This window comes from Monodelphis domestica, chromosome 1 (genome assembly GCF_027887165.1).
Source record: "Monodelphis domestica isolate mMonDom1 chromosome 1, mMonDom1.pri, whole genome shotgun sequence".
NCBI lineage: Eukaryota > Metazoa > Chordata > Mammalia > Didelphimorphia > Didelphidae > Monodelphis > Monodelphis domestica.
The window spans coordinates 70,176,633-70,204,626 of record NC_077227.1 but is presented as its reverse complement, the minus strand read 5'-3'; the positions used below and the strand labels follow the sequence as shown (position 1 = coordinate 70,204,626).

The following is a 27,994-nucleotide window of genomic DNA, read 5'->3' as shown; positions in this document are numbered from 1 at the left end:
AAATAAAACCATGCTGATTACGTGAATATACTTCTCTTTGTACAGCAGTTTTGATCAAATAAAATTATGTAACTCCAATCAAGAGTTTAGGGCTTCACAAGAACTCTGGATGTTATCTAAGCTAACTTGCTCCCTCCACCCTCTTTTATAATATCCCTGGTAGGTAGGCAATCAATCTGTTTGACCACTTTACAAAGAGAATTCACCACTTTTGAGAGGTGAAATTTTTTTTAATGAATTGTTCTTTCTTTTTCCCAGGCAAAATTGGCCTCCCTGCAGCTTATTCAATGTCTTTAAAAATGGGATTGCTTAAAGATGAGGTAATAAGGAATGCTCTGAACTTGCCCAAAACCACAAAAAAATGCCTCAAAATTAATTTTGTTAATGAATGATGGATGTGTTAACATTTTCCAAGCCCAATAAAGATGGGAAAGCACAGGCAGCATCTAAGGAAAGCAGTAGCCAAGGAAGAGCAGCTTCTGGTCAAACCAGCAGCAGAGGGAACTAAAACCAGCACAAGACAGGTGGCATACAGGTAAAAGAGCAGCAAGCTTCCCTACAGTAAGGCTACCAGGCTGCTCCCACCCACACTGCTATTCTTAAGGGCAGCCAAATCACTCCCAAGCACCAGAATGAGCTGAACAAACAGTTCTGGACAGTATTCCTTCTACCTCAGTAAGAGTCAAACTTTACAGTCATAAAATAGGCTTGGAAAATTAGCAAAAGGCAAAGGAAAAAACATGATTATAAAACTATTTTAATGATAGGGAATATGGTAATGAATTTAGAAAGAGTACAACAATGCCAAAAGGGATACACATTAAACCTCAAATAAAAAATGAGAAAGTATCAGGCCCAAAAAGGATTTAAAAAATAAAGAAGAAAAATAGGAAGAGAAATGAGTGATGCAAGAGGATAATGAAAAAATACAGTTACAGAAGAAAATAACCACCTAAAAAATTAAAGTGGCGAAATGGAAAGGGAGATAACAAAAGCTACTGAAGAAAATAATTTCTTAAAAATTAGAATTGGGCAAGTGGAAGCTAATAAAATACTGAACAAAATTAAAAGAAAAAAGGAAAATGGGAAATAACTCACTGGAAAAATAACCAAGCAGGAAAACAAATCCAGGAGAGGTAAACCAAGAATTATTGCACTGCCTGAAAGCCATGATTTAAAAAAAAAAAAGGGGGGGGGGCCTAGACACATGACAAGAAATGAGAAAAGAAAACTGTCCTGATTATTCTTAAGAGGGGAAAATAGAAATTGCAAGAAACCATATTCCTGAAAGAGGTTTCAACATAAAAACTACCAGGAATAATACAACCAAATTTCAAAACTGCCAGGCCAATGAGAAAATACTGCAAACAGCCAGAAAGAAACAATTCAAATATTATAAAGCCAGTCCATATCACACAAGACAGCACAATTTCTACATTAAAGAATTAAAGGTCTTAGGAACATGATATTCTGGAAGGCAAAGGAACTAGGATTACAACTAAGAATAACCTTACCTAGCAGGTATACTGAGCATATTCCTGCAGGGAAAAAAAACGATATTTAACAATAGAGGACTTCCAAGTAATCCTGATGAAAAGAACCTGAACTATGTAAAGATAAATAAAGCCAGATTTAAATAAATGAAGAAATAGTAATGGTTTGTGGGTGGGCAGAGCCAATATAAAAAGCAGCAATCCTACCCAATCCATTTAAGGTCACCTAATTTAAATTACCAAAAAACTATTTCATCATGCTAGAAAAAAATAATTCATTTGGAAGAAAAAGTTAAGAATATCAAGGGGATTAATGAAAAAAAGGTAGAACAGGGAGGTCTAGAAGTACCAAGCTTTAAACTATACTATAAAGCAATAGTAATTATCAAAACTACCTGATACTGGTTAAAAAATAAAAAGGTTTTTAAATCTGGCCTTAGACACTATCCCACCTGTGTGACCCTGGGCAAGTCACTTGACACCCCACCCCATTGCCCAGCACACAGTATTGATTCCAAGACAGAAGGTAAGGGCTTTAAAAAATAAAAAGCAGAATAGATAATACAACAAATAGTAAGACAATAACTTTGTATTTGATAAATGTAAAGCTCTAAACTCTTGGGATCAGAACACACTAAAAATAGTTGGGCAGAAACTAGTTAGAGATACCATTTACCAAGATATGCTCAAAATGATATATGGCTAAACATAAAGGAGAAGTATCATAAGCAAATTAGAAGAATGTTGAACAAATTAACTATCAGATCTAAGGATAGGAGAAAAATTTGTGAATTAACTAAGAGCATTGTGGGACATAAAATGGGTCATTTTTATTATATTAAAGTTGAGGACTAGCTAGGTGGATTAGTGGATAAAGAGCCAGGTCTAGAGAATGATTGGAGGTCCCAAGTTTAAACCTGGCCTCAGAACACTTTTAGATTTGTGGCCCTGGATACTTACCTTTTAATTGCCTAGTCCTTACTGCTCTTCTGCTTTGAAACTGATACTTATTATCAAGTCTATTTAAATTGTACAAATGAAACTAATGAAGTCAAGATTAGAAGGAAAGCAGAAAATTGTGGGATAATTTTATAGTTTCTCAGATAGAGGTCTCATTTCAAACTTTGTCAAAATTCTAAGAATGAGCTATTACCCAATTGACAGTCAAACAATATCAAAATGTTTTTTGTTATGGCAAAAAACTAGAAAGAGTGAATTCTCATAAATTGGGGAATGGCTAAACAATGCATGATTGTGATGGCTATAGGATGGCAAGAAATGAGCAAGTTAATTTTAAAAAATGCATTAAAAGGTCTACATGAAATTATGAAGAGTGAAATAAGCAGTTCCAAGAGACTTGAAAAGAGGGAAAGAGTGTGGAGAAGGTATATTACCTCACATGAGGCCACACAAAAGTTAATACAGTTGGGGAAAAGGAGGTAGTGGTGGCAGGCAATGCTTAAATATTACATTCTTCAGAATTTGCAGAGAATAGCATCTACACTCAGCAACATAGAAATCTATCTTACCCTATAGGGAAGTACAATAGAGTATAAGAAAAGGAGGTGGGGACTGATAGAAAGGAGGGTGAATTGGGTGGGGAAGGCAGTGGTCAAAAGAAAAATATTTGTCAGCAGGGAAAGGCAAAAAGGTAAGCCAGAAGGATAGAAAGTATAAAAATAAGTACACCAAATGGCATAAAACCCAAATTCCTAAAAACAAAAAAGTGAGGGACTTCAACTTTCCCCTCTCAGAGATAAGATAAATTTTGCAAAAGAGCCAAATAAGTTGAGGCAAATAGAATTATATAAAAGTTAGATATGATGGATCTCTGGGCAACGCGAAGTGAGCAGAACCAGATTATATATGGTAAGACCAACTGTGAATAACTTAGCTATTATCATTAAAGCAATAATCCAAGACAAAATGATGAAAAATGCTGTCCTGCCCACAACCAGAAAAGGAACTGATAGCTTAAAGCAAATTCCTAACTATCTCAATTAGTAGGGAAGGGATGAAAGAATATAAAATTCAAAATGTTAGAAAATGAAGACCAGGGGGCAGCTGGGTGGCTAGGTGGATTGAGAATCAGGCCCAGAGATGGGAGGGTCCTGGGTTCAAATCTTACCCCAGATACTTCCTAGATCTTTGATCATCAGCAAGTCATTTGACCCCCATTGCTTAACCCTTACCACTCTCTTCTGCCTTGGAACCAATATCTAGTATTGATTCTAAGATGGAAGGTAAGGGTTTAAAAATGAAGACCAAAAATTGTTTTTACATAAAAGAGGAGGAAAACCTTAAAAAAAGAGGAATTGTTTTACATGTACTCATTTCCCATTAGTAAGGAACCAAAAATCTTTAGTAATAGAAATGCCCACTCATTAATTTAAATGGACATAAATTGTCCAACTTATTTTTTAAAGTTTGCATTCATGTGTAGATTTTCTAAACATGGAGACTAGAAATGATCTTGTAACCACCTTATCATTAGTTTCCTCCAAAGAATGACAAATGTCATTCTGGAGTTTAGCTACTAGCATTAGGAGTGGTAGCTACTCTTCTTTTAGCAATTTAGCTCAAACTCAGTTATAACTCATTAAGTGGCTTAAGAAGTCTTTACATCTAAGCACTCCTGTTGGTTAGAGTTGATCAGAGGCAAAGAGAAGACTATTTAGATACTCTGTGGAAATACAGAGGGGATAGTTTTTTTGTTTGTTTTTTTCTTTTGCATACAGGTGAAACTGCCTTGACATAGCAGGCTGCAATGATTTAAAAGAGCATTTTTCCAACAACTAGTAGATTCTGCCTCCCTTAATTCCTCCAAATATGCAAGTTTCTCAAATTTAAGACACTGAGTTCTAGATAAAGCTAAGCTTAAATGGTATATACTGAAGAGTGCCATCTGGAACTGTAGTCTTTGGCCAGCTGCTCTAAAAACAAGAGTTGAGACTAGAAATATATAGGCACTGAAGGCCAGGCCTCAATTGGGAAAACCATATGCCCAGGCAGGCTCAACCATGTCAGAATGTGATCCAGAAGGAAGTTTATTCAGGTCCCCCTTACCTCCCCCCCAAATGGAAGAGCTTAAGGACAAGAGGCAAAAGATTGTCACCACTGTGCCATCTAATCCAAAATGATTTCTACTAGGAAGTTACAAACCTTTCACCCTTGGCTAGGAATATAGCATTATTTCCACATTGAGTACAATAGAATTTTGATTTGTTATAAGATTCCAATTTACTTTGATGCAAAGACAATCCATGACTTTTTGAGTATATAGGTGGTGGTCATTCAGGAGAAAGATGACTGATACAGAGAATATGAGTTGGAATAAACCTCAGGTGATCTAGTCCAATTCATATCTCTTCTATAGCATCAAGAAGCTGAGTCATTGCCTTAGCTGGAAGACCATCCTCCCACCACTCCTGAAGTACCTCTTTAACTATCAAGCATAAAATTGCTTCTTTATAGTTCCTACCCATTAATCCTTATTTTGCCCTCTGGGACCAAACAGGGCAAGACATAATCGTTTCTGCATATAATAGCCTTTCAAATACTTCAAGATTCCTAGCTATCTCCTACCTGAGTATTCTAGTTTCTAAGATAAATATCCCCAGTCCAAAGACCTACATGAAACTGATGCAGAATGAAATAAGCAGAACCAGTAGATTATAAACAAGAACTGAAACATTGTGGGATATTCAAAAATGAAGACTACTACTTACAGCAATATAGTGATCCAGGACAATTCTGAGACTTATAAGAATATTATCCAGAGCTAGAGTACCAACTGTTGGAGTAGAAATGCTAAAGAAAGCATGATTTATGACTTGTTCATATGGGTATGTGATTTAAGGTTTTGGTTTTAAAAGATTACTCTAGGGGATAAGCTGGGTATCTCAGTGGATTGAGAGCCAGGCCTAGAGACTGAAGGTCCTCTGTTCAAATCTGACCAAGACACTTCCCAGCTGTGTGATCCTGGGCAAGTCAGGTAACCCCCATTGCCTAGCCCTTACCACTCTTCTGCCTTGGAACAAATACACAGTATTGATTCCAAGATGGAAGGTAAAAACTTTTAAAAAATAAAGGACTACTCTATAACAAAAATGAATATGAAATAGGTTGAGGGATAATACATGTATAACCCAGTGAAATTACTTGTCAACTACAGGAGGAGGGAGGGAAAAGGGGAAGACAGAAATCATGTAACCATGGGGGGAAAATATGTAAAAAAAAAAAAAGAAAAAATATTTCCATAGTCCCTTTATCCTTTTAGCTAAATCATTTCATCAATCTCTTTCCTAAAATGTGCCATCCATACATAAATGAACATAATACTCCAGATTTGGCTTGATACCAGGGTAGTGAGGACAGACAAGACTGTATCACACTGCCTTTCTTTTAAAAGCCTCTTTTTAAAATAAAGCCTTTCAAGATCTTTTTGAATCCTGATTGTCATTCAGCATATTTGCTGCTGTTATAAGCTTTCCATCATGGGAATTTTAAAAGCATGCCATCTATATAACTATCAAAGTTCTTGATAAAAAAAAAATTAAGCAGCATAAAGCCACCAGAGATTCCTTGGACAATCTTTCAAAGTTGACATTGGTTCATTAATTGTTAGAGGAAATTAGCAGGAGCAAGAGCAATGTTACAAAGCAGGAGTAGGAAATCCTGCAGAGCAGAAGCAAGAGCAAGGTTCCAGAACTCTGGAGAAGAGATAGGCAGTTTCTTCTGAGACAGTTAAGCAGCCAGGAGTTTCTGTCTGGTTCTTCTGGGGTGAACCTAGAGAGCTAGATATTCTTTCTCCTGTGGCTTTCCTTGTGATTCTGCCTGTGAATCCTGTTGATGCTGAGTGATTTCCAATAGAGCTACTTAAGACTCCAGAGGACAACTCAGTGAGACATTCCTTTGAACCCTGTTCCTGTTACTAAGGGAGTTAATTTAACTAGTTGTAGGAAGTAGATTTGTAGGTAGAGAAATATTAGTGTGGGTTTACAACTTGATTTTGGGTTTAGATAGATCATTCCAATTCCCTTCCCTTATCTTAAAATAAAATGTCATATTCATCTACCTATCTATCTATCTATCTATCTATCTATCTATCTATCTATCTATCTATCTATCTATCTATCTATTCCACCCATTCTAAATATACTTATCACTCTAGAGCTATCTCTTTCCATTTCTTACTGACAAATAACTGATAAAAAATGCTCTGTTAAAAATCTAGGTGAAACTATTTACAGTATATATGTTCTACCTCCTTAATCCTAAGGAAGTTAAAAGTATCAGGGGAAAAAAGAAGGCAGTAACAGAATAACACTAAATCACCAGGATAGAAGTAATAAAGTAACAGTATAGCATTTGACCATTATGATATTCTAGAAATCCTTCTGCCATCAAGACAGTCTGCTCCTGAAATAACAATCATGTAACTTCTATTTCAAACTTGGAGACAGTCAGATTGTGACTTATCTATTTACTTCCAAGTGAGCAATTATTAGCTTCTTCCTCAATTTCAATGAATGAATTGTTTGCTATAATTTGTTTTTAACTGTAATGATTTAATTGTTTTAATACCTCAATGTGTTATTCAAGGCATTTGTCATATACACCTTTCTTTTTCTTCCCCTTCAAACCTTTATGGTTTGTATGTGTGTGTGTGGGCATCTTGATTTTTTTCCCCCTTCAGATGATTAAAAAAAAAAAAATCAAGGGGGCAGCTGGGTAGCTCAGTGGATTGAGAACCAGCCCTAGAGATGGGATGTCCTAGGTTCAAATCTGGCCTCAGACACTTCCCAGCTGTGTGACCTTGGGCAAGTCACTTGACCCTCATTGCCTAGCCCTTACTACTCTTCTGCCTTGGAGCCAATACACAGTATTGACTCCAAGACAGAAGGTAAGGGTTTAAAAAAAAAATAACAATCCTTTAAGATTTGGTAGCCCTGAATTATCTACCAACATCATTTTTCCAACAGCATGTGCTTATGTTGTCTCTGCATCACATTTTAGTAGTTCTAGTAATATTTTAAACTTTTTCATTACTTTATCTTAAAAAAAGTTACATTAAAATACCCAGTTCTCTCTCCTTTCTTCCTCTCACAAAGATGGCACCATTTGACAAAAAGATATGTGTATATATAACATTTCATTTCTACTTATAGGTAATTACTAATAGATACCACCTTGAAAAAATGGTCTCACTCCAGTGGAGTTGTCCCAAGTATGTCTGTGGCCCTTTTACCACTTTTACATTTTTTTATCAATGACTTTAATAAAGCCAGATGGCATGCTTCCTAAATTTTCAGAATGTGATTCCAAGGATCTTAACAAAGTAGAACATTGATTTGAATCCACTAAGATGAGTCTTAATTAGGATAAATGTAAAATCTAATATTTTGGGTTCATGATATCAACTTTACATGTATAATTATGGTCAGGCAGCAATAAACAGACCCAGTGTTTGTAGAGAGCTACATGCTTGATGAATTACTGATATAACTGAACAACCAAGGTATTCCTTAAGAGGTTTAACATGGCTAGGAAAGAGACAAAAACCTTAATAGTCTGTCCCAAATAACCTCTACTTGGGAGTATTGTGCTCATAAACATAAGTGGCAGAATTCAGGGAAGTCATTGCTAAATTGTAGGGCATACAAAGGATGGTGAAGACAAAGGGACTGTTGATGTTATACAAGGAACAACTGAATGAAAGGGAACATATAGTCTAAAGACTCAGGGTAAATATAATAAGTATCTTCAAGGATCTGGAGGGCTGTCCTGTGGAAGGGATAATCAGTTTTCAAATGTCAAAATGACAGAATTAAGAAGTCAATTGACTGATTTATTCAGCGCCCATTATATGCTAAGCACTAAGGATACAAAGAAAGGCAAAAGACAGTCTATCCTTGAAAAGCCCATAAACTAATGTGGAAGATCATTTGCAGATACCCATATAAAAATAAAAAATAAGATGTATGCAGAGTATAAAGTAGCTATAGTTTCAGAGGGAAGTGTAACTAAGGCTTCTTGCCAAAGGTAAAACTTGATGGAAAGAAACAAAGAGCAAAGAGAAACAAGACTATGAAAACTCCCACTCTTTGTGCAAGGACAACAGGAAGCCATGGTCACAGGATCAAAGATAGTGTAGTGTCTGCTCATGAACTACATGGTCATATAAGTAACTTCTACTTTCATAATTGAGGAGACATCCAGGTTGTGAACAAAGATTCTGTGGAAGAGGGTAAAGTATAAGAAATTGGAAGGATAAGAAGCCAGGTTACATAGGACTTTGAAAGCCAAACAAGATTTTATATTTGATCCTGGATTTAATAGGAAGACACTGGAATTGAATTGGATGTGTGTTTGTGTGTGTAGTCTGTGATCAAACAGACTTTAGGAAGAGCAATTTGACAGTTAAGTGGAGAATAGGCTGAATTGAGGATAGCCTTGGAAGCAGAAGTCCAGCCAGTAGGTTATTGCAATAGTCTAGACAAAAGGGAATGTGGGCCTGAACCAGATATCTGATATTAAGGTCCCAATTAAGAAGTATTCAAAACGAAATGAGAATCTTCTAGACATAAGTTTTCCCTTTGATCTATAGGACTTCCAAGAGAAGACCAAGCAAACACTTGTTTGAATTGTAAAGATGATTTGTTTCTCAGATTATGAGTTGGATAGACAATGACATTCCTTCCATCTGAAATTCCCTACCTCTAAAGAGAATTAGTCTGCCTAAATATTTCAATAGTATAGTCAAGGTTATTTAAAAGTAATGGTTAATATCACCAGGCCCCACATATTTGTAAGTAATTTCTTTCCAATGTTTTCCCCTTCCCTAGGTTTGAAATGATTTAAGTTCTAGGTTGGTCAATAAATTGCAACCTTATTTTTAAAAACTTAAAATGTCTGATTCTTGCTTCTTGCTTAGGTGACAAAATAATCTATATGTAGTAATGGCTGCCAGTATGTACAAGAAAAAATTGGATACCTTTGTTGTTTGGATGGTTCCTCCTTACTACTGCTTTCTGTTTGAGTTAAACTCAGCGACTGGAACTGGAACGTAAACCCAGAAGTGTAGATCGATTCTTGTCTTGAAGAGCTGCAAAAGATTAAATAACTAAGTGTCTGAAGTACATTAAAAAGCCAAACATTGTGATTATGAGGGAATTGCCTTAACAACTGGGTTTTCCATGGGCTGCAAAAGCTTCTAATCTTATGAGTATTAAAAAAGCTGGATATATTAATAATGCCTGCTACCCCATCACCTAGTATCCTCTCTTCAACACTATCTTCATTCTAATTATTTCAGATACAGAAAATTCAGTGTAGGCTAAAAGATACATATACTTCCCAATTTATCCATTTGAATAGGAACTATTTACCTAGCTATGCTTACAACCTCTTATTTCTCTTAGTTGTTTCTTTGTCAGGGACAAAACCCTTTTATTTTCAGCTGCTTCCATTCCGGTGCTTTCTTCTGCTTTCAGACCTTATCCATAAATTCCAGCTTGAAGTGGAAGTTTTTAGAAGCTATCTCACAATCTTATTCCACCCTACTATTTTTCACTATTCTCAAATTCTAACCCATAAGTGTTTCTCTTACTATTGTTAGAAGCTTTTTGTTAGTAACCCTACTTAGAATGGTTTCTCTCCTCCCTAGAATCTTATCTAAATCATATCAATATTTTGGGGCTACAACTCAGTTCTCAACTCACTGAAATCTTCAACCTCTTTAAACTTTACTGATGTTCAGTAAAGCTGAAAATGACCCTTTCTCTTTCCTCTAAGAGTTGTAATATTTCTGACCATGAAATTGAAGCAATAATCCTTGAATAAATTACTTAAGGCAGTATATTATCTAAGTAGACCAAAGTTCCTTATTTATTCTATCATCAGAACATTTCCCAAGTCCCATATAATTTAGCATAGTACATAATTTTTAGAGGAACAGGAAGATTTGTTTAATTAAAAATCAATTACCAGGATTAGCTCCAGATTTCCTCTGGGCTATGTTTTTAGAGTTAACTAGACCTTTGTGTTTCTAAGAATTCCAACATTCTCCTCTCATTCACCCCACCCCCACATCCAGTTTTGTGGAAAAGTCAAGATATGTGGTATCAGAGAGGATCCCAGGGAGCTTGCTTCCCCTCTTCTCAGCAGATTTCAGAATAGCTTCCTGCCAGCACATGCAGAATGGCTTAATCAGGCAGCTGACTCATTACTGCACCCTCCTCAAGAGGCAAAGACATGCAGAATCCACCTCCAACTAGCAGTTATCCAATTTCTCAATTTATACTGGCCAAGAATCTTTCCTGATAGTGATGCCCTAGTCCCAAGCCTGTGCCAATGCACCAGGATCTTCCTTACAGCCATGGGGAAAATACCTTTACGAAAAATGAGATTTTCCCATTAGTCAGTCTCTTGTATTTATTATCATTTTATTTCACAATGCATCAAGATTAGGACTGGTTAGACAGTTAGAGAAGGACAAAAGGCATGTATTTGTAGTCTGTCCCAAAACAAACTACAGGAATTAGGCTCAGTTTGTCAGGAAATAAATAGAAAAGAAATGGGGCTAGGAGTGGAGAATGAAGCCAAGATTTTTCCTGAATTCTTAGTTGATTGGGGGGGGGGGGGATCCAAGAAACATTATATATGGAATCAATGATGAAAGTAAAAAAATAAAAATAAAAGCTCTTTTTTTAAACCCTTACCTTCTATCTTAGAATGACTACTGTGTATTGGTTCTAAGTCAAAAGAGTGATGGTCAAGGCTAGGCAATGGGGGGTGGGGTTAAGAGACTTGCTCAGGGTCACACCACTAGGAAGTATCTCAGGCCAATTTTGAACCCAGGTCCTTGACTCCAGATTTAGCATGCTATATACACTGCTACATAGCTGCTCCTCTGAATTAAGTCTTGAAAAGTAGTTAAATCCTAAAGTTTGCACTTAAGACTTAAGATAATGTTCAATCCTGTATTACTCAGATCCTGAATGACTAAGTTTTAAACCTACAATCGTCAAAAAGGCTCCGCTTATGGTTTATTTTAACTTAATTTCACTGACCCAAATCCTTTGTTAACCTCCATTTTTGGTTAATTCTATTTCCAGCTTTCATTGTCCCTATCCAAACTGGTATTCTAGACATTTCTTATGCCACTAACCATCTCTTAACAAGGTCCTTGGTCCCATCCCCCTTCCCTACCAAGTAGATGATTTCCCTCTCCCTCCTCTACATAAAGAGTAAAAGAAAATAGGAAGATGTTACTAACAAATTCTAAGATTCTGTTTTCCTTCTGGCAGAAATTAATAATCAAACCATTTACTAATTGTTGGCATTGGACTGGAAATAAGAATTCCCATTTTAAACAGGAGATATATTCAGGGGGAAAATTTACATTCAAATTTTGGAAGCCCAGAATTCCAATATGGCTTATGGGAAAATGTACCAGATTTGTCATCTATCTGACCTTGGACATGTCATTTAACTTTGTTGGCCTCAGTTTATTTATGTATATTATGTATAAAATGAGGAAATTGAATTAAGTATTTTCTAGCTTTAAACCCATTATCTTAATAGGATGTAGTCAGAAACCAGAAGTAATTCATCAGTATAATCAATCTGCTCTGGATTTCAGTCAGAGAAAAGGCTTCAACCAAGGAAGATAATTTTAAGAAATAAGTACCGATTTTCTTTAATGATTTTTAAAACAGAAAGCATCTTTGTTCCAAACTATTTCACTGGGACATGCAGTCCCCGTTCCCCCCGCCCATGTACCTTTGAAAGTCACATTCACACTATATTCCAACACTTCCAGCTTTGAAAGCTCAAGTTGTATGTATTGTGCACTTCAACATGCATTCTAATTTTAGCTCATCTATTTAATCACTACAATAGAGAATTCATGTTATGTTACAATGCAACATTGTTCAAATATACTGAAACAAATATACTGAAAGTCTTGAGAACACTGAAAATAGATTTAGGCTAAACTGTCGCAACTTCACGTACATGTTGTCTCGCTGGAATTGTCTTTCATACAGGCGACGTGTTGGGTGTTGTATTGTGCTGGTGATAGATCTAAAGCCAATGTTTTTGGTCTTGGTAGCTCTTACTTCGAAAATAAAATGCCTGTATTATTTGTGAGTTAAGAGAGTTGTAATTTAAAAGGGGAGAATAAAACCTTTCCAAGTTATCCCTCAAAATACTTGGGATTGCACTCTATTTGGGTCATATATTTGGCTAATTCAGCATAGGTGGCAACAAAGGTTATATCCTCTGAATAATGTAATTCCTTCTTTGAAGAAAATTAATTCATCAAACTTACAACAATTCTGTCAGAATGTGTCATTAAACAGCATAGATGTAGTTTTCTAAAGGACTTTCACAAGTGCCAGGGCCCACATTCTGAGTCACAGAATTTAAAGTTGTAATGGACTTCAAAAGCTCAACCCATTAACTGCCCCCCCCACAATCTCCAGTGAGCCCAAACATGACATGGGCTTAAGTGGTCATCTATGCGTCTGCCTTAAGACTTTTGAAGCTACCCACCCCTTCCATTTTTTGGACAGCTCTTATCAGTTTTTCATGAATGAGGTTCTCAAATAAGCCTGTGACCTCATCGATTTCTTCCCATCGAAGTTCTTCCCAATGATGCAGATTGTAACTCATCCTTGTCTGCTCAAACTTTTTATAATATGGCTCCAATCTTGTCTTTCCAGACAGGGTTCTAACTCAAAACTGCCTATTTGCTGCTCTTCAGAATTCATTATTTTCAATATCCTACCTACCCCTTCCTCTGCTTTTGCACAGACTGTTCTCCATGCCTGAATGCTCTTGCCTCCCCCAGCCTCCACCTATGGCTTAAGAATTCCTTTTCTTTCCACTTAGCATAAGTGCCAAGTTTCTCCAGAACCTCCCAGTTCTTTTCATTTCCTGCTACCCAAAAATATGAACTCCCTGAGGGCAAGAACTGTTTTCCATTTTCTTTTAAACCCTTATCTTCTAGTCTTGGAATTGATTCAAAGACAGAAGAGCAGTAGACAATGTGGATTAAGAGACTTGCCATGGGTCAACTACAAAGTATCTAAGCCATCTGAACCCAAGACCTGCTTTCTCTAGGTCTGATCTCAATCCATTGAGCCACCTAGTTGCCCCACCTGTTTTCGTCTATTTCCCCAGAGCCCAGCAGTGCCAGAAACTTTGTAAATATGTAATGAATTCTTGTCTGACATGGATATAAACTGATCAGGGTCAAATTGTCATTTTATTGATATTAAGTTTAAGTTTCTCTCATTTTAACTTCCAACAATCACTCCTGGTTTTGGTCTCTGGCCCAATAAAATCAAAATTTTCTTCCTTCTCCATCTTGGTCACTAATCTTCTAATCTCAGTCTTTCTGAAATTGGTATTTAAACCTAAACACAATATCATAGCCTAACTACAAACTAAAACTAATTTAAAACAAAAAAGGGGAAATAAGTACCATTTGAGCTGACAGTCACCCCCTTGTTTTTAACAAGGTAAACAGATATTAATCTGTATTAATATCTGTTTACCTGTTTACAAGGTATTAAATGCGGATTATGAGCTAGGCACTATGCTATAGGTACTCAGAAATACAAAAATATACACACCTACCCTACTGAATGCTTAAATCATGTCATGAGTTGACACATAAAAAAGGAAGTTGTATTAAGCAAAACCATATTTAAACCAGAAAAGGTTGGGGTAGTAGCTGGCATCCGAGCTGATTTTTTTAAATTTTTGAATACATCAAAACTTTATTTAAAAATTTATAACATTCTTAATCTGAGTCATACAAAAATAAGATTTGGTCCAAATTTGCCAGCCTCTGCTTTGGGGAGCTCAGTATACATTTGGCATAGCTCTACGGTCCTCCCCCCATCTATCTACTCCTTTTCCTTCACACCATACCATGTGGACATTATACTACATAGTTAAGGATCAAAAGACCTCCTTTAGCCACATACTGTAGAACAATAGGTGTCTGGAGAAGATGGAGGGAAATCTGATCTGGGGTAATTTGATATCCCAGTTGGTAAAGTCTCTTTGGCTTGGCCCAGCAGTGCACATGCAGTGAAGAATCACACCCCTCCCCCAATCTAGTAGAGTAACTTTTCAAAGTTTTTTTAAAATCACCCTGTATAATACATTTGTCTTCAAAATTCATGATTAACTGGCCTCAGAACCAGACTACCTAATTCCACCAAGCAAGTGCTTTGCCATTCATTAAAAACCATTACAGCTCTGTTGCCTTTCATAAAAAAATCACTGAGTTCTTCCTAGACTGTTTGGCTTCCTGTCTTTGCTGGCCAGTGGTAGGTACTGCAGTCTCCCTACGTGCCAGTCAGCACATCACACTGCAGTTCTGTAGCCCAAAAAAAAAAAAACCAACTCCCCTCCAAAGCTGTTCAAGCCTCTCTTTACTGGGGATGGGGGTGGGGAAATGGAGCAGCCTGTTATCTGAGGATCCACATTTTAAGAAATACTTAAAGGTCACTGCTTAATTTGACCTCACAATACAGTCTAAAAAATTTTTTTAATCATCCTACCAAAATAAATTGCTGAAAACGTAATGAACTGGAATTTCCCGGTAATAAGACATTTAGAAAAAGGGGAAAAGACAGTCATGAGCAAATAAGATACCAGGTTGTTGTGTTGGTTTTCTTGGGGGGGGGGGGAGGTGGAGATTAAACCCTTAGTAAGAGTCTAGATTCTGTCTAGCTCCTATACTTTCAAGAACTCTATAAGCAATGATCAAAACTGCTGACCCCTGGACTCTACAATATCATCTATGAATACCTAATTTGGTACCTTTTATAAAGAAATTCAAAACAAAGGCCTGAAACATTACCTTCCCATACCCTAAAAAGGTTTATTTGAGTTCCAGAAAACCAAAGGAAATCATTTGAAATAAAGCATTTTCCTCTTCATTTAGCTAATTTTCCTCAGTTAAATCAAATATGCTCTTGATTTTCTTTGAGGTTAAAGTAAAATTAAAATTGAAGCAGGTTTTACAAGTTGAACTTTAAGCATTTCCCACTGGCTTCAGCTAATTTGTTTCCCCATTTCCTTAAAAAATTAATGCAGTCATGAGCTGTCTATGGACTCTTGTTTAATGCTATGAGTATGTGAGAAAGGCAAACTAACTAAAGGTACAACATATGGCTTCATATTTTTTTTAATTTGCCAAGTCATATTATGCACTTGGATTTAAGGGTCAAATGTTTTAAAAATTACAATAAACCTTTTCCAATATAAAAGGAATTATCCCACTCTATTGCAACAAATTGGAGAAGAATGTGCTGGATGCTTTAGGAGGGTATCCCTATATTAATCATGTAAATATCATAACTTATGCAATTAAGTTCTGTAATTTCATCTCCCTTTTTCATGTTCCCTTTTTAAGTGGAGGTAAGTTTCTTTCAAAAAACTAAGATACTATATATACAAGACTTCATTTAATCATTTCTAGATTTCAAATTCATGAAAAAATAGTGAGGATGTAACCTAAGTTCTTTACTTAGTAGACATAAGCGTCACCACCCAAGTCTTAGCTTCCCCATTGGTAAAATGGTGATATTTGTACTTCCTACCTCAATCATAGTTGTAGGATAACTTAGAATCCTAAAGCCTTAAAAAAAATTGAGCTAGATGGTTCAGTGAATAGAGAACTGGGCTTAGAATCAGGAAGACTCATTTTCTAGAGTTCAGATCTGGCCTCAGTCATCCTGTTTGCCCCCATTTTGTTCATCTGTAAAATATGGAGAAGGAAATGGCAAACTACTCCACTACCTTTGCCATACATGTGTTCATGGAGAGTTAAGACACTATTTAACTAGTAGGGGCAAAATGCTTTGCTATCTCATTATCACCTTAGTCTCAATGGAAAGGGATTTGGAACCTAGAACAGAGGTTGGATCTAGTTTGGATGACAACTTTGCTTCAAGAAGTGAATGTTGAGGAGATGAGCATAATTCACCTAAGATTCTATGAAAGAAAATGGAAGGAAGCTTTTAAGTGTGCAAGGGCCACACTAATTTCCCCACTCACCCAACCAAAAAGAATGCCCTCTCAAAAGCTGTTATCCTGAAATGGTGAGTCATCTTGCTTAATTCCTGCTAATTTATAGTGACTATTTTTATAAGAAGTCTTTTCTTTCCTCTTAAGTAATTTACTTGACCACCTATTGTGATTGTGATAGAGGACAAAACTTTTGCAACCAATAGGATTAACAAGGAAAGGCATCACAATCACCCTTTTCTGTGCCCTAGGGAACAGCCACACCCTTGGATGCCAGAAGGGTCTAACTGTACTACTCTAATTTTAGCAGCAGAAACTCAGTACATCTACTAGCAGATGCTGGATTACATGTTATAGAAGCAGGCAAATCTAAGACCCACACATCTTAAAACCAGACTAACATGATATCAAACAAGTATTTAGTACCGGAACATCTAATGGGATGCCTCACAAGACTGCTCTGGCCCTCAAGGAGCTCACATTCTATTGTACAAAGGAAAAAACATACATAAAATTGGCATATTGGGGGAGTAGGGAGAGAATTGAAATTCACTTTTGCCAATCTTCAGATGTAAAAGTTGTTGCAGTCCCAATGGAAATTGCATAGGAATTTTCCATTATTAGCTGCCTCATAAACAATGCCCCATCTCAGGAGACTATTTTTTCCCTCAGAGGAAACCTGAGGGTTTCTAGATGTTGTGGGAATGTGAACTTAAATTCAAAAAGCATTTAAGCTCTTCTGTGCCAGGCCAAGGGCATCCAAAGATAAGTTAACAGTCTGTGGCCATAAGCTTACAGTTTCTAGGAAAGTGAGTCAGAGCTTGAATTTTTGTCCTAAATCAGAGGAAGATAAAACCAGATTTCCTTGAATTCTTCATAAATTAAAAAAAACTTGCACATATATCTAGAAGTTCTGAGCAACATTGGATTAATTTTTTGTAATACTCAGGTAAATGACGACATTAATAACTACCATGCTGGACCTCATTCGCCTTGAGGCATTACCACGTGGAGTGGGCACCCAGGGGTTATCTTCCCCTGCTAGTAAAACCCCTTCCCCAAATGAAGCATGCCAGTCTCAGCACCAAATGTATATATTTAATATACAAGAAGAGATAGGGTAAAGTAAAGAGAATGTATAGGAATTCAGGCAAATATCTCCCCCTAGGACACAAAGGAAAACCTCTCCACGTTTCTTACTCTCCGTCCAAACCTAGAAGGGGGGGGGGGGGGGAGTGATGAATAAAACATGAGTAACAGATCCTAGGGCAGCCAATCAGCAGCAGTAGGCAGTCACGGAGTTACCAGAAGTTACGTGCTTGAGGGATAGAAAGAGATGGAGAAGTCTGGTCCAGGCAACTCTTACTTAAGCACTAATTAAAGTCCTATTGTCAGGGGAAAATCTAGGGCCCTCCATCAGAACTTTCCCTTCTCTTTTTCCATGGTACTTACCTAAAATGAAGGGAGTATTTCAACCCAGGTAAATACAGCCCAGACTAAGTCTTAAATTCTGAGGCAAGATATTGGCCCAGTGCTTTTTCACCAGAGATCAAAAGCTGAACAAAACAGGAAATTATGAAAACTTTTAAAGAAAAAAAAAAGCTAAGAAACACCCGCTCTCTTCTCTTTACCTCAGGAAAAGATTATGTAATTGTACCCTGTTACAATGCCTGCAATAGTTAGCTTCAATTCTCCTTTTCACCCCTTCCCATCCCAAACTTTTTTTAACAATTTCAAAAGGCTAAGATGCTTTATGTGCATGTAATAGAAGCACAGGATTATTGTGGGGAGAAGAGAAGCCTCTTAACTGGTGAATCATGAACTCCCCGGGGTCCCAAAACTACTTTAGTTTGGACCCGGCTAAAACCCAAAGGAGAAAAGGAAGTTCTGATTTTTGCTACTGATTGAATGTGAAGGAACCCGGATAGGTTCCTTGGGGGTTTGGATGAGCCAGGCTTCAAAGCAAAGGGAAATCTGAGATGCTCTCCACCTGAGGACCAGAGGACTCCAGGCCTCTTGGCCTCACATGTCCCAGTCATCTCCAGGTTTACCAGTACCTTGAGGTCTGTCTGCCTTATGGCGACTGCTCCCACGGAAGGATCTAGTTGCAGGCCAGATGAAATGGCCATGGGTGGGTAGCAAACTAAATGCTAAAATGTTAAGAACATTCACGAGGAGGGCTGGAATAGGCATAAAAATGGGAGGGGGGGGACACTGGGAGAGAGCACGAGGGGGAAGGGGAAGACCTTGCACCAGTAGAACTGAGAAATGGGGGAGGGGAAGAGCATGCACCAAGTGAGCTGGGAGGGGGAAAAGAATGGGGAGAGGGGAAGAGCACGCACCAAAGAGTTGGGAGGGGGGAAAAGAGGGGGGAAGAGCATGCACCAAGAAAGCTGGTATAGATATGATATGGGAGAAAGGTGGGGGGAAAGGACGCACCAGAAGTGTAGGGAAGGGGATGGAAAGAGAAATTAGACATTAAAATAACTGGAGAGGGTAAGGCTCACATTAGGAAGAAAAATTTAGGTCAACGTACACACCGGAAGGGATGGGGTGGGTAAAAGAGATGAGAAAAGGTGGAGATGGAAGAAATGAACCAGATGCGCTGGAAAAGGATGAAACAGGGAGACGAAGCATTTGAGGATTGAGAAAAAATTAGGAGTGGGAGAGGAGATGCTTGAAGGGGGGGGTGAGGGGGAATGTGAGACAGGGAAGAATGCAGAAGGGGAGATCGCCTAATCTCCCCTCAGCCTCGTAGCTCTCAATTACACATCCCCTGGAAGCATGCGAGTGTAAGCTAGGACAAAGAGGTTGCAAGAGGGGCCTCACCTCAGGAGCGTTCACTTCCAATGAGCTGTAAGAGACGAAGTATTCGCAGCCGAAGCGTCGCTCTTCTGCCGCTTTCCAAAGCTGCAATCTCAAGGTGATCCCACTGTCGCAGCACTACTAAAGATCCATCCGCAGTCCCCGCCCTCATCCCCCTCCCCCTCTCTGTTTTCCATCCTCCCTTGTTCTAGGTGCCCTCTACACCTTCGACCTTCATTTGGTAGTGTCTTCTAGACAGTAGTGCGAGGAGCATGGAGGGCGAAAGAAAGCGTTTCCTTGTAGCATTTTCTGAGGGGATTCATTTTCTGGCGGAAGGACATGTTGCAGATTTAACATAGAAATGTCCACGCTAGCCAATGAAGGCTGTCCCTGGGTTGCCGGACCAGCTCTCGGCCAGCACTGGGCGGCCCCGCCCGCTGCCGGCTGACCCCGCCCGCTGCCGGTCGACCCCCGGAGATGTTCTGATTTAGACCGTATTAAAGCCTGGTGTTGATGGATTAGGAGGATAAAGAGGAGGAGGTGCTTTAATTTCAGTCCTTCCAGTGACCTCCCCTGCCCGTGAATATTTCAGAATTTCTCTTCTTCCAAAACTATGAATTCTGTAGCCTGGGGAGGGGCGGGGGAAATCATCATATCTCTCCCCTACAGCTTCATCAGCAAAGATGACCTTTGCTACTCTACACTCTAGGCTTTGACCCTCCCTACCCCGGCCTACTTCTTCCCTCTGAGCAGTTCAAAAAGGGCATAACTTTACATCTCTGTTCTTTTATTTTTTTTCAACATCTATCATCTCCCCTATTTAAATCATGGACTCGGGGAATCTGGTTATGTGAAGTCTCCTCATTCCCGCCTTCACTTTTTTGATTCTGTCCTCCAGAGTTCAGAGCCCCATGCTGGGGGACAGGATGTGACGGAAGGTGGGGGTGGGGTGGGGTGGGGTAGGCCATGACTAAGCAGGCAGATAGACCGATGGGTATCTGAGACCCACATATATCTCATGTGTGGGCATGGACTAAGATCCTGTAGATGGATTTTTCGGAGTCACTGAATATGACCCTGAAGGTCGCCTTCAAATATCCAAAGGAAACTGGAGTCCAGGGTTGATAGACCTAAATTAACTTCAGTAATCTCTCCTTACATTCACATTCGTCCCCCCTCCCCCCAACCCAAAACTGATCCGAAGTGTACCTACACAGATATAAAGATTTTAATCCCAGAACCTAGAGGATATTTCTGCTTTGCTATAAGGAGATGGCCCTGGGCTGAGGGGGGGGGGGGGGTAATTGGGAGGAAGATGCTTATCAGTATGGGATTGGAGGTTATAAAATAAAAAAAGTTTATGCTAGTATAGAGAAGAGGAGAGGGTGGGTGGAGGAGAACTGGGTGTGTCTTACTTGGTCCCCCATCTTATTGAATCGTGTGTATATCACTTTTGTTCAAAGACCTTATAGGGTAGATATTTTACAGATGAAGAAACAGATTCAGAGTTGTTATAAGAAACTTGCTCAGGTCTGTAGCACAGGGGTTCTTAACCTTTTTTTTTTTGTGTCTGGTGGTCTCCTTTGACAATCTGGTGAAACCTATGGACTTAAAATATGTTTTTAAACAATACAAGGGAATGCTGAATTTCAGTTAGAGGCTAGTGAAAATAAAGATTTATTCCTTCCCCCCAACTAAACGTGCCCCATGAAATCTATCCAGGGATCGCAGTTTAAGAACTCCCACTTTATCAGTTTATAATACAGAACTTTGTATAAAATTTTGGAAAGAAGATAACCTAGAGGAAGTCCAGAGACCGATTTCTTTGTAGTGAAGAATTAACACAGCTGGAGATGTGGGAAAGGAAGAATCTGAGATAGATCTGAGATCTGAGATCCAGACATGCAGGAGCCAGAAAGCCAATACAACTATCAAGGCCAAGAAGAAAACAAAAAGAGCAGATAATGGCAACATTTATAGCACTTTGCAAGGACCTTAAGACCCTATAGGTAGATATTTTACAGATGAAGAAACTGAGATTCAGAAGGGTTCTAAGAGACTTGCTCAGAACTGTAGTGTCAGAGCTTAGTTGAACCTACCATCTTCTGTCACCACTGTTAGTGTTCTTTCTCCTCTGTCAATCTCCATCCCCAGGTCACAGATGGAATAGAAAGGTCTGGTAGCAAACAATCTGCAGATGTGAAAACAGCAAGTAATTAAGAATCAATTGAGATAGAAAGGAATAATATATGGAAAGCACTATGCAAAACTTAAAATGATATAATTTCTAGTCATTTTTGACACTTCTTTCTTTTCCTCAGATTCCTTCTAGCACTCATATTCTATTATCATAATGGATTACCATAGGAGCTGTTAATTGCTTTCCCTTCCAAAAGTTACCTTCCATCTTAGAATCAATATTGTGTATTGGTTTCGAGGCAGAAGAATGATAAGAGCTAGGCAATGGGGGTGAAGTGACTTGCCCAGGATCACACAGCTAGGAAGTGTCTGAGGTCATATTTGAATTTAGGACCTCTCATCTCTAGGCCTGGCTCTCCATCCACTGAGCCACCTAGATGTCCCTGCTTCCTTCTAAGAGTTTTTAATGCATCAATGGAAGTAAAAAACAATCAGCCCTGAAAAAAGAGATTAACCCAAATATACTTCATTCCCCTACTCCAGTTTATTCTACTGGCTTTAATGAATATTTGAGGAAGACATGCAATCTGCTGTTGAATAAACAACTTTGAGTCAAAAGCATAACTCATAATTCTTCAACTAAAGTTTGAAAGAGTATGCAGGAAGTTTGGTATGGTGAATAATAAATAATAATAATAGCTAGCTTGTACATACCCTTAGTATGTGCCAGGCACTGTATTAAGTCCTTTAAATTTATTTTCTCATTTGATCCTTACAGCCTAGTAATAATGTAAATTTTATTATTATTCCCATTTTACAAATGAGGAAATTGACACAGAGGTGAAGTGATTTGCCCAGGGTCACATAACTAGTAAGTGTGGCTTATGACTGGACTTGAATTTGGGCTTTCCTGATTCCAGGTCCAAAAAAAGTAACTCTAAACAAGAATTAGGAGACCTATGTTCTAGTCCCAATTCTGCCACTAATCAGTAGTTTCTTTGCCCAACTCTGCTAACAATCAAATCTATAACCTTGTATAATTTACTTCAATGAGCTTCAGTTTCTTTACCTATAAAATGAGGAAATAACAATTACCCTCTCCCAATTATAAAATATATAAACTATGCTTTCTTACAACAGTCTCAGCCTTTACTCTGACCTGAACCCCAAATTTAGTTCTGATTTGAGAATCAGACACCAGAGGTAACAAACAGCCTGTGTGTTGCTGATTAACATACTCTGGCTAAATCTTTTCAGGTTCCTGTTAGCCCAGCTGGAAAAAAGAAAATTAGCAGCTTGGATTAGGAGAAGGAAATACAAGAAAAGTAATTTCCTGTTCCCAGTTGAGTGACACCCCCCCCCTTTTAATTTAAGGCCCTATAACTGTGCCCTTAGGTATTATTCAGAGAAAATTGAGCCTGAGTAGTTTGGATAAGTCCCTAATGCAGGGCTTTTAATTTTCTGTATCATGGACTCTTTTGACAGTATGATGAGGTCTATGGAGTTCTTCTCAAAACAATTTTAAAATAATATTTTTGCCCTAATTATATGTAAAAGCACTTTTTTGTCATTCACTTCTAAAAATTTTTTGAGTTCCAAATTCTCTCCCTCCTTCCTACTCTCTCCCTGAAATGATAAGCAATCTGATAGATTTTATATGTGCAATCATATAAAACATTTCCCCATATTAGTCATTTTATAGAAGAGATCTCAAACAAAAAAGAAGAAAGGAGCCGAAATATAGTATGTTTTGGGGTGTGTTCAGACTCCATCAATTCTTTCTTTGGAGATGAATAGTATTTTTCATCATGAGTCTTTGTGATTGTCTTGGATCCCTGTATTGCTGAGAATAGCAAGGTCATTCACAGTTGTTCATCATTCAATATTACTATTACTATGTACTACATATGTCTCATAATACTTTTTAAAAAAACAACATATAATTGAGGTAGATCCTAAATTTCAGTTAGTGGTTAGAGATATAACTTTTTCTCCTTCAGGCTCAACCTTAACTTATATTATCTGAGTGAGATATTAGAAGAAAAGGACAACCAATTACCACTTAGAGGAAATTTAGATGCTATTGAGTGGCTCAGTGACTTGAGAACCAAGACTAAAAGGGGGGGGGGGATAGATTCAAATCTGGCCTCAGACACTTCCTAGCTGTGTGACCCTGGGCAAGTCACTTAACCCCCATTGCCTAGCCCTTAATCAAGTTATTAAAGCTACTAGCTGCTTCATAATTTAATGTTAAATATTAAGTCTTGATCAAAGGCAAGAGCATGGATTAATAGATTAAATGACCTCTTGAAGTTTCTTCTTCTTGTCAACAACTTAAATTTATTCCTCCCAAAGAAAGTACTGTGAAGAACTGACAAATAAAAACATTAAACACATAGTTTATACATACTTTTTTTTTTTTGTCAAGTGATGTCTTCTCTATTGTGGGAAAGGGAGAAGAGGAGGAAAATACCTAGGAAATCTAATGTAACCAACAAATTAATTTTTAGAAATAAGCTAAAAAAAGAAAAGTATTTGCATGTATCCAGTTACAACTACAATGTAATTTTTAAGTCATAGCCCCTGGGAATGCTTCACAGTTAAAAGTAGACAAAGAGAAGCCTATCTGTGAGGAAATGAAACATTGTTCATATACATTGAGAATTTGCTCTGATTCCACATCAATCCCCTAGGTTAGCTTCACCTCTTTTTTCCTTGACCCATTTTTATTCCTTGATGGTGTGGTTTGTTGGAAAGAGGGTTGTTTTTGAAATCAGCACACTGGTTCAAGAGTTGGCTAAAGTAATTTACTATTTGGGCAATCTTAGACAAATGACTTACCTCTGTGCCTCATTTTCTTTGTAAAATAAGAGATTTGGAATAGAAAGATAATCTCATGATTAATTTATGAACTAATTTCAGCACCTTGACTTTTCTGCTACAAAAGAATAACTTACCTTTGTATAGCTCAAAGAAATAAAAGTCAGAGGGAAAGGATTTACATGTACAAAAATCTTTATAGCAGTCCTTTTGGAAGTGGCAAAGAATGAGAAACTAAAGGGGGTACACATAAATTGGGAAAAGGCTTAAAGGGATGATTTCATTGAAACCTGGGAAAGCTTGAATTAATTGTCATAGTGAAGTGAACAGAACCAGGAGAACAGTTTTACAATAAAAACAATATTGGAGACTCAAACAACTTTGAAAGATTTAAGAGCTTTGATCAATGCAATAGCCAACTAGAAATCTAAAGGACCAGTAATGGTTCATCATACCCCTTTCCTGATAGAGAAGGGATATGAGTCAAGATGCAGAATGAGCATACATTTTTTTGGACATAATCAATGCAGAAATTTGTTTTGTTTGATTATGCATATTTGTCACAAGGGTTCTCTTTTTCTCTCGATTTTTATTTTTTCAATTGAGAGATGGGATAAGCAGTAGATCAAATAAATGCCTGTTAATTAAAAAAAAGAAAATACTATCATTTATGTAAACCTTTAAAATGAACAAAACACATTTTATATATTACATCTTTTGAATCTCACAATAACCCTATGAATTAGGTCTTTTAGTTTTTATTTTCCCGATTTTACAGATGAAGAAACATGGGCTTAGAATGTTAGGTGGCTTGCTTGGTAGTCCCAGAGCTATTCCTATGTCAGAGGTGGGATTTGAAAAAGCAACAACTATACTCAGTGTTTTACTTTCTTTTTATCATAGAAACAGAGAGAGAGAGAGAGAGAGAGAGAGAGAGAGAGAGAGAGAGAGAGAGACTCCTACTTTGGATGACTGTCATTTCATCCCATTGCTACCCTTGTCTCAGGTGCTAGAAGACCTCAACAACAACAAAAACACAAGGCATTCACTTTCTTTGCTCCTTGGCCAGCAAGGTCACTGGTGCCTGTTCCTCCAAGAAACTTGAAAGTCAGACCATGCACATCATATCTACGCATTCTTTTATATTTCTGGATAACCTTCTTTGTTGCTTTACAAATTAAGATGAATCTACCAGCTATATATCTCCCCAGTCCAACATCTAGACCCGGACAAACCATAACCTGAGATATTCTGGATTCCATATAATAGCAGAGACTGACTCCTTTAGAATATTTCTTATTAGGAATAGGATGTTTGCATGATCCAATTTTTAAATTATCCATTACTTTGCATTATATTTGTCTCTGTCAGCACCAGAGTCTAAAACATTATTTTATTACTGGGTGGGGATATAGGAAAAGGGAAGAAAAGGGAAATCAAAATGGCATATGTTGATTTTTGCCATTGGCATCTGCTGCTGCTGCTGCTCCTACTCCTAAAACGATTAATCACTACCTACAACAGAGGGACTTAACTTAAGGGCTGTGGATAGATTTTAGGGTGTTGATAAACTTGGATGAGGAAAAAAATTATATATTTATTTTCACTAGTTTCTAATTGAAATCTAACATTTCTTTCAATTATAAAATTTTAAAAACTGTTATTCCAAAAAGGAGTCTACAGATTTTAGCAGTAAGAATCCCTGGTATAGAAGGAAAGCCAGCAATGTGGGACTCTGGGAAGTTTCTGATCTAGTCCTTGGCCTGGTTAGCAACAGCAGTTCAGAGACTCAGCAAAGCCTACTTATCAAGAAGGAGCTGATAGAGTGGCTTAACTGAGACTGCTTCAGAACTGAACATTAGTAGCTACTTTCAGAATGAGGAAGTATTTAGACCTACCCTGCCCTGCCTTTGAGGCTAGTGTATTTTGGTCTGTCGGTCTGAACTTTTATGACATAACCTAGGAGAGACTGGAAAGGAGAAAGAAAGGTGAAGTTTTCAGAGGCTTGCACTGACTTGACTATAGTCATCTATTACTTCCCCTGTTGTCTTCTCTTGTAAGGTGTTCACTGTTTATGCCTCTCCTAAAACACAGGCAGTTTGGAGCTTGTGTGGCTTCTTTGTTCTCCTGGAAAGTCAACATTCTACAGGAAACCTTTCCTGATTCTCCCAGCTGCTACTGCCCTCCCTTTCAAAACTATTTTGTATTTATTTTGATTTTTTTCCTACATATGCTTATATATATATATATATATATATATATGTATATGATATCTCCCTCACAAAATGCAAACTCAAAGAGGACAAGGAAACATCATTTGTCTTGGTATTTCCATAATCTGGTACATTTATTAAGCAAATAAATATTTAACAAATGCTTATGATTCAATGATTGATCTTGTGTAGCATATGCTGGAGTCTTGTACTTGGAGGGAGTCAAGTTGTAGAGTCTATCCCAAAGCAATGTGGACAGTGATGATGGTATTTCTCTGCCAGTTCAGCCTCAGAATGATCTAAGTTTAATTCAAAATTGTTATAGGAGAAGGCAGTTTGTAATAGACCACAAGAGACCTGTATTGGGCTAATTATAGATTGGTAGGCAGTAAGAGTCTTTCTGTCTTATCCTAGGAAGCTTTGCTTACTATTTCCAGGGGAAGCAGCTGCCATAGTTTGTAACTTTCCTTTCCCTTCCCCCCAATTCCTCCCCACCTAGAATTGTACACATGGCTCTGTGGTACCTCTTCCCTGCTGACTTTTCCAGGCCAAGTCCTGATTTTTGCTAGCTAGAACTTTTCCCTCAATTGGAAGGACTTAGTAACAAAGAAGTTTAAAAGATTAGAAGAACCAAATTAAGCATCCCTTTCTCTAATCTCCAAAATTCTGATTCTTAAATTCTATATAGTTAGACTTCAGGTAGCTCAATGGATCACTTGCTGCCTCAGTTTTCCTACTTATGCCTCCATGTAACAGGAAACATACCTTAGTGGATTCGTGCTCATGAAAATGTCTACAAATATATGAACCTATACCCTGAATGCTATTAATTGGCACACATATACCAACTTTTAAAATCCTGGTTCTAAAGGTAGGCCTGTCAGGAGGTCAGTGACCATGTGGTCTTCTGTGACCCTAATGAACTGAGTACACAGAGGTCTTGATAAAGATTTGTTTTTGTTGTTTTAAGATAGTCTTAGATCTGGAGAATTATTCATGTGATCATTATGTCTCCCTCTGACTATTCCCTCCTTTTTGTCCTCATTGTCCCTGAACTCTTTTCTCTGTGTGCTTTCTAGATAGAGAATCACAAGATTTTAGAGCTGGAAGAGCCTTCAGAAGTTATTTAGTTCTATCCTTTCATTTCACAGATGAAGAAAGAGATAGGAGTGCCTTGCTCATAGTCTTATTGCTAATTAGTGGCAGAACCTGAACTAAAACCCAAATCTTCTGATTCTCAAGCTTGTATTTATTCTACTATGCCACACTATACTATTGCTTCTGATTGAAACACCTGATGACATTGGTCAAATTTGTCTTAAGGATCCCTAATTCCTGGGGTAGCTAGGTTTCTTAGTGGATAGAGAGCCAGGCCTGGAGACAGGAGGACCTGGGTTCAGAATGGCCTCAGACATTTCCTAGCCATGTGAACCTGGGCAAATCACTTAACCCCAATTGCCTAGCCCTTAA

At 37.8% G+C, this 27,994-nt stretch overlaps 1 protein-coding gene across 10 annotated transcripts in view; it reads right to left on the bottom strand.

The window, feature by feature from the left end:
• Positions 1 to 27,994, bottom strand: part of PKM (pyruvate kinase M1/2) — a 49,885-nt gene that overhangs the window by 15,174 nt on the left and 6,717 nt on the right. For 2 of the 10 annotated variants that reach the window (XM_007478544.3, XM_007478543.3), the window contains exons 1-4: positions 16,578 to 16,645; positions 12,513 to 12,632; positions 9,490 to 9,600; positions 1,515 to 1,538 (exon numbers count right to left, since the gene is read on the bottom strand). In XM_007478544.3, the coding sequence (XP_007478606.1) occupies positions 1,515 to 1,538; positions 9,490 to 9,600; positions 12,513 to 12,632; positions 16,578 to 16,630 (308 nt within the window). In that variant the 5' untranslated portion in view covers positions 16,631 to 16,645. Of the gene's footprint in view, positions 1 to 1,514; positions 1,539 to 9,489; positions 9,601 to 10,761; positions 10,890 to 12,512; positions 12,633 to 16,577; positions 16,690 to 19,376; positions 19,531 to 21,451; positions 21,544 to 27,994 lie in introns of those variants that run through there. The other 8 variants (XM_056800388.1, XM_016427318.2, XM_056800377.1 and 5 more) reach the window with 8 other exon arrangements.